Source organism: Pecten maximus, chromosome 12 (genome assembly GCF_902652985.1).
Source record: "Pecten maximus chromosome 12, xPecMax1.1, whole genome shotgun sequence".
In the NCBI taxonomy this organism is placed as follows: Eukaryota; Metazoa; Mollusca; class Bivalvia; order Pectinida; family Pectinidae; genus Pecten; species Pecten maximus.
In genome coordinates this window covers 23439863-23452729 of record NC_047026.1, presented here as the reverse complement: position 1 = coordinate 23452729, position 12867 = coordinate 23439863, and the positions used below count along the sequence as shown (strand labels likewise).

At 35.3% G+C, this 12867-nt stretch overlaps 2 protein-coding genes across 4 annotated transcripts in view; one reads left to right on the top strand and one right to left on the bottom strand.

Annotated features, from left to right (window-relative positions):
• Window positions 1-9888, top strand: part of LOC117339546 (probable ATP-dependent RNA helicase DDX58) — a 38848-nt gene extending 28960 nt beyond the window's left edge. Inside the window, exons 11-16 of one of the 2 annotated variants that reach the window (XR_004535261.1) lie at window positions 1220-1380; window positions 3108-3246; window positions 4905-5144; window positions 5830-5997; window positions 6143-6916; window positions 7551-9888. Coding sequence is in view for 1 of the 2 variants with exons in the window: in XM_033901222.1 (XP_033757113.1) it covers window positions 1220-1380; window positions 3108-3246; window positions 4905-5144; window positions 5830-5997; window positions 6143-6792 (1358 nt within the window). In the remaining variant the exon portion in view is untranslated. Of the gene's footprint in view, window positions 1-1219; window positions 1381-3107; window positions 3247-4904; window positions 5145-5829; window positions 5998-6142; window positions 6918-7550 lie in introns of those variants that run through there. The other variant, XM_033901222.1, reaches the window with a different exon arrangement.
• Window positions 7551-12867, bottom strand: part of LOC117339547 (phosphoacetylglucosamine mutase-like) — a 31690-nt gene continuing 26373 nt past the window's right edge. The window contains exons 17-18 of one of the 2 annotated variants that reach the window (XM_033901224.1): window positions 12170-12274; window positions 7551-12135 (exon numbers count right to left, since the gene is read on the bottom strand). In XM_033901224.1, the coding sequence (XP_033757115.1) occupies window positions 12191-12274 (84 nt within the window). In that variant the 3' untranslated portion in view covers window positions 7551-12135; window positions 12170-12190. Of the gene's footprint in view, window positions 12275-12867 lie in introns of both variants that reach the window. The other variant, XM_033901223.1, reaches the window with a different exon arrangement.

Here is a 12867-nt window from a genome sequence, read left to right as displayed (position 1 = left end):
CCTGACAGTGATATATTGTAATACTTGACACTGATATATTGTAATACTTGACAGTGATATATTGTTATACCTGACAGTGATATATTGTAATACCTGAGAGTGATATATTGTAATACCTGACAGTGATATATTGTAATACCTGATAGTGATATATTGTAATACTTAACAGTGATATATTGTAATACTTGACAGAGATATATTGTTATACCTGACAGTGATGTATTGTAATACCTGACAGTGATATATTGTAATACCTGACAGTGACATATTGTAATACTTGACAGTGATGTATTGTAATACTTGACAGTGATATATTGTAATACCTGACAGAGATATATAGTAATACCTGACAGTGATATATTGTAATACTTGACAGTGATATTTTGTAATACCTGACAGAGACATATTGTAATACTTGACAGCGATATATTGTAATACCTGACAGTGATATATTGTAATACTTGACAGTGATGTATTGTAATACATGACAGTGATATATTGTAATACTTGACAGTGATATATTGTAATACTTGATAGTGATATATTGTAATACCTGACAGTGATATATTGTAATATTTGACAGTGATATATTGTAGTAACTGACAGTGATATATTGTAATACTTGACAGTTATATACTGTAATACCTGACTGTGATATAGTGTAATACCTGACAGTGATACATTGTAATATTTGATAGTGATATATTGTAATACTTGACAGTGATATATTGTAATACCCGACTGTGATATATTGTAATATCTGACAGTGATATATATTGTAATACTTGACAGTGATATATTTTGATACCTTACAGTGATATATTGTAATACCTGACAGAGATATAATAAAATACTTGACAGTGATATATTGTAATACTTGACAGTGATATATTGTAATACCTGACAGAGATATAATAAAATACTTGACAGTGATATACTGTAATACCTGACAGTGATATATTGTAATACCTGACAGTGATATATTGTAATACCCGACTGTGATATATTGTAATACTTGACAGTGATATATTGTAATACTTGACAGTGATATATTTTAATACCTTACAGTGATATATTGTAATACCTGACAGAGATATAATAAAATACTTGACAGTGATATACTGTAATACTTGACATGTGGATGAAATTGTTGACTCTGTCTGTCAACATTGATCTTTTAATGGCTGATATGATTGACAATTAATTTTTTTGTTGACAGATGCTGGTACAGTACCAGATGTTCAGGCAACGCTCCGTGCACCAGCTGAACGAGGAACAGACCCTTATACACAGTGGTTAAGCCGCTTGTGGAAGGAGACAGCCAAGGTGTACGACCAGGCAGCTCGCCGATTCTTCACAACCTGTAGAAATTATCTAGATGTATGTATGCATACAGACAATTTAAACACGCCCTCACCCAACCAACACATAGACATGGACACTCACACAAACATCCTAATCTCCTAATCCAGCCACTCGATTGGAGGCCATGTTGGATTTTGACAGTTGAAGTTTGTTATCACTTTTTCTTGATAAGTACTGGGAAAATATTTCTCAAAGTTAAGGTTCCCCATGATTCCTAGTTTTTCCCATTGAATTTTGAGTCTGATTGAGGAAACAGAATGGCCAACTGGCAGCCATCTTGGAATTTTTGACAGTTAAAGTTTGTTGTTGTTATTTCATGAAAAGTGCTGGAAGTATACTTCTTAACGTTCACATGTAGGTTTCCCTTGGTTCTTAGTTATGTCCATTCAATTTAAAGTCTGAGCAGAAAAATAAACTGGCTGACAGGTGGCCATCTTGTGTTTTTACAGTTGAAGGGTGTTATTGCTATCAGTTAAAGAGTGTTATTGCTATCAGTTGAAGAGTGTTATTGCTATCAGTTGAAGAGTGTTATTGCTATCAGTTGAAGAGTGTTATTGCTATCAGTTGAAGAGTGTTATTGCTATCAGTTGAAGAGTGTTATTGCTATTCCTTGAGAGGTACTGGAAGGATACTTTTTTAAAAGTTGTTATGTAGGTTACCCACTGTCTCAGAAGTTATGCCTGTAAAATTTATTTTAAAGTAATTTTCCAATTAACAAAATTGCTGACAGTCATCTTGGGGTTTGTAGACTAGAAATTTGTTATTGCTATGTCTTGAAAAATACTTGAAACACGTTTCCTAAACGTTATACCTTTTATGTCAGTTCCAGGAAAATGACAGAGCAATGTGGTTAAGTATATAGGGGAGATAACTCTCATTTATGTGATTAAAAAATCCACAATGATGTCTTGTATTACTTTTATTTCTGTGGTAAGGTCATGTTTTTATTCTTCAGTAATCTAATATTTATCATGACCTATTACTGCAAGAAAGGTTATGATTTCATTCATGACAAAATATCATTTGCAAAAAATGTTCAAATTTTGATATTTTGCTGAAATAAAAAATGCTCCAAAATAAAATTCTTACTTGAATTGTGGTATTTTTTTATTCATTATTTCCTGGTCATGATGTATCCACTTCCATATTATATAAACAATAAACATCTTTCAAGGGTAGGTGCATGTTAGCATTTTTTAAGATAAGTTGTTAATCCTTGCAGATTGAAATAATAGATGAGGTCGAGTGACTTGCATTATACTTGGTTTATAAACCTTCTTTAAATGTTAGACTGCATGGTTATTAGCTCACCTTTGTACAAAAGGCTGGTGAGCTTATATCATGCCACAGTATCTCTTTGTCGAAAATGTTCTTGACAAAATTTGACCTAGACAGTTTTGGGTAACAAGTAAGAAATATCCATTTTATGAATGGAAGATCTGTCAAAGCTTTTGGGAGGAGGGGCAAGACCTGAAGGGGGAAATAAAGATCGCATATTAAAACAAAGTGCTATCAACAGAATTATCTATCAGCCATTTTCAATATCACCATATTAGTGAGCATGATGAAATATATCAAGCTGATGAAAACAGACCCATTTGGTCTCCTGTATTCTGATTGGTAACTTGAAAAAAGGGTATAAACTAATGCATTATTTGCATATACAGACATACCCGGCTGAACATGCATAAGGAAACATTGCTTACACAAAGTGTTATGGTTGACATACTTCTCCTTGACAGTTGTACAATAAGAGCCTGATCATCTACCAAGATGCTCGAGTCAAAGATGCTCTTGACTTTCTTGACAACGGTATCCAAGCTATCAATGAACATAGCATCAAAGATGAAACAGACAGGAAGATGGAGTTAATATATCAAGGTAAGACGTGAACCTATCACTACTGCCAGTACAGTAAATGCCTGTGGAGTTGTTAGCACTTGTAATAACTTGGTTAAAGTCACTATTGAACCAGCTGAAGAGGTTCAAACTGATCTTTGTCCTTGACCCATCCTAGATATGTAAATGTGTCACTTTGTCAATCTTCTAAACAATCTTGCTGGATCACCCAAGACAAAGTCACAAGTGATCTATTACCTTCATCTTTTGTCTGGCGTTGTGTATCGGCCTTCATTAACTTCAATAACCAAGAGGTCGAGGGTCAAGATATTGGGCCAGTAGCATGCTCAGATGAAGGGCTACACATTTTGTTAAGATCAATGACCTTGACCTACTTGCAAGGTCACAGGGATAAAAAACTTCAAATGATTTCTTTTCTATAACCAAGAGGCCCAGGGCCATAATATTTTGCCAGTAGCATGCTGGGATGAAATGCAAAGTTTGTTCAAATAAGTGACCTTGACACAGTTTTGAAGTCACAGGGGTCAAATGTGTTCAAATCATTAAATAACTTCTTCTCAATAACCAAGAGGCCCAGGGTCATAATATTGAGCCAGTAGCATGCTGGGAGGAAGGGCTACAAACATGTTCACATGAATGACCTTGACTTACTTTCAAGGTCTCATGGTTTAAATGAGTTAGAATCTTTGAACAATTTCTTAATAACCAAGAGGTCTATAGTAATCATTTTGGTCCAGTTTCAAGCCAGAATGAAGGACTACCAAAGGTGTTCAAATGAATGATCTTGATGTACTTTCAAGGTCACAGAGGTTGAATGTATTAAAATCTTTTAACAACTCCTTAATAAGAAATGGCAAGAGGTCCAGCATGATGATACTGGGACAGTGGCATGCTTTGATAACAGAATGAAAAGTTTGTTCAAAAAATGACCTTGACCTACCCTCAGGGACACACCTGTCAAATATGTTAAATTTCTAATTTAAAAGCAAAAATATCAACTATCACGATGTATTTCAGAACTCAGGTGACTGTTAAGGCCCATGGGCCTCTTGTTTAGTTTAATTGTTATTTATTGAGAAGCACTATATGGTTCTTAAACTTCCAATATTTGTTTCTTCTGGTCTCTAGTTGTGTATGTTGTATTTTAACTGATTAGAAAAACAAAATGACCAACCTGTAGCTGTTTTAGACAGCTTAAATAAGCACTATTTCTCTGGAAGTTATAGCCATATTTTTCAAACTTCATTATATCATGTATTGTTTTCTTTGGTCCATAGATTTTGTATGTTCAAGTTTGGGACTGATCAGTAGAAGAACAATATGGCTGACAAGCTTTGATCTTAGGTTTCATTACTGAATGTTGAATAATTACCTCATTATAGTTCTGTGTAAGGTATCGCCGTGGTGTAGCGTTCATCGATCGTCATCAATCTGTCAATATTTCCTTTAATTCACTTTAATGCGTTACAATATAATTCACTGATTATGTATCAATTAAATGCCCAGGATCTACAATATTTTATGTATTCATCTTTAGAGATGTTTCTCTGAAATCGGACATACATTTTTCGCATGAATATCTGATGACTTTAAGCTGAGAGTAAAGTTCAAACTTATCTAGAATCAGTAACGATCATACAACTTATATCCTGCTGGTATCACTTGACTTGTTATCACAGGTAGCCGAAGTTTGCTGGAGAACTGCTTGTACAATGCAGAACAAGTAAACCCAAAGCTTAACAAGCTCAAGGAGATGTTGATGGAGGCATATAAGCAAAAAGAAGATTCCAGAGGGATAATTTTTGTGAAAACTCGTGATCTTGTCAAGGCCATTGAGTCATGGATGAAAGATGACAATACTTTGAAGAAATTGAATCCAGTCAAGTTTGTTGGGGCACAAGCATCTATTGAGAAAGGAGGTAAGATCTGGTGATGTGGTCAACACCTGCCTAATTACTGTACATGTGTATACCTCATTAACCTGAGTGAATACCTCATTAACCTGAGTGAATGTTAGAAATTGAAATCAATCCTTATTTATATAACTGCATTAAGCTATCATTAAGTCACTACAGCTATTAACCTGTCTACCATTTATATTGTATAATTTGTATATTGTTTGTTATATTGACTTCTTGTAACACACGTAAGAGAGTTATACAGGATCTGATCTGGTAAAGATAGTGTAAATGTTATTAATTTAATGGAAAATTTCAATTTTCTGTATAGAATTATACTATATATTCATCATTGGTAAAAAGAGGTTTCACCTATTAAGCATGTACCCTTAAGCTTCCTTTATAGGCGGCCGCAGTGGCCGAGTGGTTAAGGTGTCCCGACACTTTAACACTAGCCCTCCACCACTAGGTTGCGAGTTCGAAACCTACGTGGGGCAGTTGCCAGGTACTGACCGTAGGCCGGTGGTTCTTCTCCGGGTACTCCGGCTTTCCTCCACCTCCAAAACCTGGCACGTCCTTAAATGACCCTGGCTGTTAATAGGACTTTAAACAAAAACAAACCAAAGCTTCCTTTATACCAACTACTTAGCTTGATCTACCAACCCTGTATAAAGCACTCGTTACATCTACCAAAATATTTTTACAGGTATGACCAAGAATGAACAAGTAGATGTCCTACAGTATTTCCGTGATGGTCAACACAAGGTCATCATTGCGACCTCGGTAGCTGAGGAGGGACTGGACATACAGAAGTGTAACCTTGTCATCAGATACGATTATGTAACCAACGAAATAGCCATGGTCCAGTCTAGAGGTGAGATAGCAGTTGGTCCATGTACTCATAGCAAGGCAGTTCAGTTATGATTTTATTCACATTTCCTTCTCTTGATTTTAGCCAAGACCAGATATTTGATAACAACAGCAGCACTGTTCTATTATAATGTATTTAACACTTACAGGTAGAGGCAGGGCTGAGGACAGCAAGTACGTGCTACTGGCTGCGGAGGGAGGGAGGGCTGCCCAGAAAGAAGAGATCAATCTCATGAGGGAGGCCATGATGACCAAAGCTATAGAAAAACTCCAGGAACGTATACATGAAGACCAGGCAGGATTTCAGAGGAGGATTTTAAAAATACAAATGGAGGAAAAGCTTGCGCGTGATATGGACGCCTGTAAGGGGAATAGGAGAGACATACAGGAGGGTCAGTTTGAGCTGCGATGTGGAAAATGTCAGGACTACATCTGTATGGCTTCTGATGTCAAAACCATAATGTCAGCCCACCACGCAGTCTTATGTGAGGACATTACTAATCGCGTCGCTGCAAAGAGACTTAACCGAGCCCAATTCAGCGACCAACAACTACAGTCGGGTGTTGGCAAAATCACGTGTCGGAAGTGTGGTTCTGACCTCGGCAATGTCAGTATCTTCAAAGGAATCCAGTTTCCCATCATCAAGATTTCCAGCTTCAGCATAGTTGATGCCTACGGAATGGTGGACTGCAAGAAGAAGTGGAAACAGGTGCCGTTCCATGTGGCTGAACTATCCAATGAGGATCTCGTGGTCTTGATGAGAAGGGGAACTCAACTTATCAATCTTCTTCCTGTTTAATGCAAATATAACATGATAGAGAGAGACACACACATACAGAGAGAAAGAGAAAGGAAGAACGTAACTGCTTATCCTTTATCATTTTCAGCTCTTTAACACTTTTTCAATGAACGTAATTTGTTTTATTAATCAGATTTACTGAAGAATACAAACAAATTAAACTCAAACACAGGTTTGGGCCAGAAATAACCAATATTTAATATTATGTAATGTTATGTAACAATATACATAATATGAAGCTGTGGACAACATAGTCCACAAATTATGAAATATTGGTCTTCTGCTAAGAGACAATTACAAACTACTAACTACAAAAATAAAGGATACTACTCACTAAAATAAGATAACATAAAAATATAAGGGATGGGTGGGATGGGGTTTTCTGCCGTCAGGACAGTCAATATCCGGTCAGAGCTGGCATCTGGACCTTACACTCACATAGTGTTTTTGAGACTGTAACTGGGCAGGTCAGAGCACATGTACTTCACCCCTCTGCTTGGCTGCTATTGGCTGAAAACTGCTGAGCCTATGAGGTGATTGGCTAACCAAACAAATCCTCTTCCTCCAGCAGAGGGGTCCCCAAGGTCCCATTGCCCCCATCTTGACTTACCATGCTTGGCTGGGCAAAGCAGGCAGTAGGAAGAGGATGAAAGGTGACCCATGGATGACCTAACAGGTCATGTACTGTGGCAGCCTGACATGACAAACATTTACCCCATCCTATCTTATTAATATTGTATTAATTACTTAATACCTACAAAAATAAGTAACAGATGTAGAAGTCCACTGTTAGCTTGTGAAAATGCACTTATTTATTTATTAAAAGACATGCCTTGATCACAATTATGTCTTCTTTGAATGAAGGGGCGACAATTGTATATGTATATACAATAAATGTATATAAACAAAAAAGATTCAACATGACAAACAATTGCAATCAATGACACTATAGCGCTTTCAGGCCTTCCTGGTCATCTTCTGTGTTCACAATGTCATCTTTTTGAACTATATATATATATATATATATATGTGTGTGTGCTTTAATATTGCTTGTCCTTGTAGTTGTCATTGTAATTCTCCTTGTATTTGGTCTAAAGCATTCTTTGTCTGGAACAGGCCATTTCTTTTGAACGTTAAAGATATGTCTTGATGAAATATAATGTAAGCATCTCCCAAAGGTGCTGTGCATTGTACTAAACCAGGTAATTGTGTCAGTCTCACCTTCATTTCAAGGCCAAAAGTCGGTTATAAGTCAGTCATTTCTGGAGGGCTTATTTTTCAGTTCACAAAACAAATCTCTAGTTTAAACAAATGCCTGTTGACTTGTCACTACTGCAGTGAGAGATATATATCATTGCCCAGTATTCAGAAATCATTAAAAGTTATTGGTACTTGAAACTATAAATGTTGCCAAGGCCGAGGTTATTCATTTTAACAAAATTGATAGCCTGTTAAAACTTTCATTTCCTTCTATGCTGGGGGCCAAGATATAGCTGAGTCAGTTGGAGTGCCAGCCGTATGTAACCTAAGGTGGACCATGTTGGTTTGTTTCTTAGGAAGCTGAGAAATGGGACAGTCTATGCTGTCATGGTTTTGTCCAGGCATGGTCAAGTCGACACTTTACCCTTATTGCTTTATAATTAGATGGTATGCAAAGGGCCTCCTGTATGTTGTTGAGTGAGGTAATCACAAGGAGACCCCACCTCAAAATGACCCTGGCTGTTGATGGGGCGATAAACCCAGCAAACAAACGAACCTTCTATGCCAGAGTATTTGACCTTTTTGTTATTGAGATGTTTCATGACTCATCACTCAATTCACTGCGTAACTTCCCTTGTCATACAATGGTGCGCAGGTGAGTTAAAACTGGCTGATATACACAACAAATAAGAACATATTGAATGAGTACCACCAATTTGCTTGTTACATTCATCAGTATCAAATATTGATTTTTCTGTGCCATATAATATGTAATATAATTTTCCTCTGAATTTTTAGACTCCTTTCAAATTTTGAAGGGGTATGGGCTTGTCTGTTTGTCCATTCATTGCTTATAACTTTTGTTAGCATGGCGATCTCTTTTTCCAGTTTTTGACTCATTTCTTTGGACTTTGATACTGGGCTTTATATTAACAGCATAACTGATCATTAAAAGCCCTACATGTGGGATGACACATCAGTGTGATGCAGTTTTATATTCACTATTTGGCATATACATTATTAAATTGTATCAAAAGGTGCTTTCTCCTATATACTATAGGTGTCTATTACATAATTCTGTGTGTCAGTGTGTGTGGGACGAGTCTGACCAGTTAATCAGGATTCTATATGTTGAGAGCTGTTAATTAGGGTAATTAATCCATTTAGTACAGCTAGACTAAAGACTGTTTTGTATAAAGATTTCATCAGAAATTGTACATACCATGTTATTTTAAAAATTATCTACAATGCCACATCACAATCCTGTAAGTTGTGCAGCATAAGATCACATTTCAGTCACCGGACCAGACGTAATATAACCAATACATACATGTATACATGTATACATGTATATAGCATTATGTTCTGTGTCTATATATCAATATATATGTAATCTATTTATCAGATAATTGGCCAGCTATCCAGTGAATTTGCCCAAGTATTAAGTTTTTTTCTTTGGTTGTACCAGTCGGAAATCGATTGTGACGTCATAATGTGGACAATGGATGTCATGATTTGTGAATGGCGCAACAAAATGGCCGTCTCTGCTTAATTAAGCTCTCCACATTTCAATGTTAAAACCTTGCCAAATGGCAGTTCTGGCTTCTCTATGTTTTGTTATAAAAAGTATCTTAAATTTGTTTTCATTTCATATAAAATTTTATGCAACTTGTCTCGAAGTTTAAATTTTTGTGTGCCTTAAATAAAAACTTGTAAGACTTGTTTCATAAAATCTCATATGAAATGAGAACAGATTAAAGATTCTGTATTTATTATCAGTGTTTTGTGTTCAGAATGATAAATGAATTTTAATTCTAGTTTGTATTTGTTATTTATGTACATCATAATTGTATACATTTGTATATATAATTCTATCAAATAAAATTATATAATTGGTTTATTTTTATGATTATTTCATGCATTGTATAATATATATGGATTCCCCAGACAGATTCTCCACTTCAGGCCAGATCTAAAGGTGTCCCCAGGGATAGGGACTTTGGTGACACTCCATGTCGTCAAGGAATGAAATTACAACTCGATCCAAGCAGATTTATTATAAAATTGCCAAAGTCATTGATTAAAAGTTACTTACAAATTATCTATAAATTTTGATTTCTAGATGTCAGATGTGGAAATATATCGTTATTCCTTAATTTTTGCAATCTCAGCATTAAAATCTTTCACAATTTGAGAGACGTAAAAAATCCTTTACCAGAAAATCCCTGGAGAACCCGACTGAGCACAGAATCAAATTTCTGCCATCGTCATTAAGTGAATATTAACCCATTACAAAACTATTATTAATACCATGAGCTTTGTATAGACACAAAGCAGACACAACCACAGCCCCTCTGCATGCACCCATACAACATCATAGTTAGATAACTGTATGTGTCATATACATATACAAGTGTATCATATACATATACAAGTATAAATTGATGAGTGAATGTTCATGAATCCTCCCTGCGGGAATTTTCGTCTTTTTCCAAGATGGTGGACATTGAGATTAGACAATTTTTTCTGTAAAAAGAAACTTGAAAACGTCTCCATACCTGTGTCATTTGATCACAGTACAAAAAAAAATCAATATTTCACTGGATTGTATGGTACTACACGATTGTTAACCACTTCTGATACCAAGATAATATATGACCACCTGCCCATTTTTCAAATTTGGCAGAGCAGTTTTGGAGAAGTTGTGAACGTGTTTGCAGAGAGATAAAATAGGTCATCACATTATCTGAAACTTTTAATTCATCTTCCTCCTTTAATTTTACAATTTAATTAAAATTATAAATATATATATATACACTTATATATAATGTAATTAATTTCAAATCAATGCATTAAAGAAATAATATTAAAACTAATTAATATTGCAAAGGCAACTAACCAAGTGTTCTTCATGTAATTGTGCTGGTCAGATTGACCAACTTTGCCCAATAAATTAAATGATTTAAAATGACATTTTTGATTCTACTTTACATAGCGGAACATTATGAAATGAGAATTACACAAAAAATGTAAATTGAAACAAAGAGATTCCACAACACAAAAGATATAACACAATAACACAAAAGACTTAGAGGACTATTAACTTTTGTTATCAGCTGCAGTCTTTTATATACATGACATACACTTTGTTATAACCGAATGTTTAGTTGGAAAGGAATGTGGAAGCCAGGGCCATAGGACAAAGACTTTAACCATTAACTTACAAAATATGGACAATGAAAGTCATCTTACAAGGCTATTACACAATATATATTATATATTGTTATGCAAGGCTTACAATACAAAAATTTAACTAAATCTTTTGTTTATATTTCAACATTATAATAATTATTATGTGTTGATTACTACGAAGTGGATGTGAAAATAACTTTAACAGTAATCATTCAAAGCCTTTATTCCACTCAACATGCAAATAATGTCAATCTAATAGTATTACTGCAAAATATTATGTAAAATTTAGCATGAATCAACAATTTGACCTTGACTTTTTTTACATGACCTTGACTCACACGTCTAAGGAACATGCAATCAATCACAATCATATTCAGGGGGTTACAGTGTTTGGCCTTGACCTTTCACTACAATCGAAGTAACCTTGACCCAGAACCACATAATCTTTTTATACTTCTCACTGTTGAGATGTTTACAACCTTAAATTTTGATATTGACCATAAAGGGGAATGTGTATATAGTTGATGAAGATCTAGTGTTTTTCACAAACATCAGTGACACATTTTGATCCTGTGATGTACAGATTAATGTGATGTGAAACAATCGAGGACTGGAACCCGTGTACAAACTTGATATGTAACAGTAGTAAGTAGTAACCTCCTGATAGCAGCAACTATATTGTTACTAGCTCATACAGATCTATAGGCGAAAGTGATGCTGTTCAGCAAATGAACTATTTGCATAAATCATCAAATAAATAATATATAATAATCAAACATGATGTAATGTTATGGGTAAATATATACCGTAGCTAGAGTGTTAACCTCGGAGGAAAGCAAACTAAACTGACCGGTTTATATAAAATCAACAATTACATTAACCCCTCTTCAGTATTGATAATACTGTATCCCACACGGCAGCTACAAAAATTCTATGGGTAATATGGTGTAAGTGATAATGGTTCTATGGGTAATATGGTGTGTAACTGGTAATGGTTCTATGGGTACTAAGGTGCAGGTGGGTCTCCAATTCCACCAGCCATATTGTACACTGCCTGGCCAACCTCTTGTGCTAGTTTGTCTGCATTTGCCTGCAATATGAAATAAAAAATATAAATGATTAGAATTCAGCAATGAAATAACAGGTCTATTCACTAGATTATTTGCAATTCCAACCATTATATTCATTTCATGTATTAAATTTCAAGGTGATTTTACCCATGAACACCTTATACAGCTGTTTTGTCTTTGAAGATGCATGTGATAACAGGGGCGGAAAAGTGTGAAAATCCACAACAGAAAATTAAAATGAGGCCTGAACAAATGTCAAACCGAAAAGAGGAAATGCTCAAACACCCAAATTTACAGCAATACTGTAGAGACTAGGTGAATATCAAGGATGAGCCATTCAGGCTAGCTATGAACAACATGTTCAGCACTATATGCACAGAATATAGACTTTATTTATCTTACGATTCATTTTACAACAATTAATTGTGAAACAAGTTATATCAACTGATATTAATCACACTTGTTAGTCCAGATGGAAGCACACAAGGGGTCCTTACTATGGAAGGAAACTGGAGTACCCGGGGAAAACCCACATGGTCAGGCAAGTGACCCCATACCTTTCATGTCCAATCAGATAATTGAACCCAGCCGCCTAGGTGAAAGGCAAGTGTAT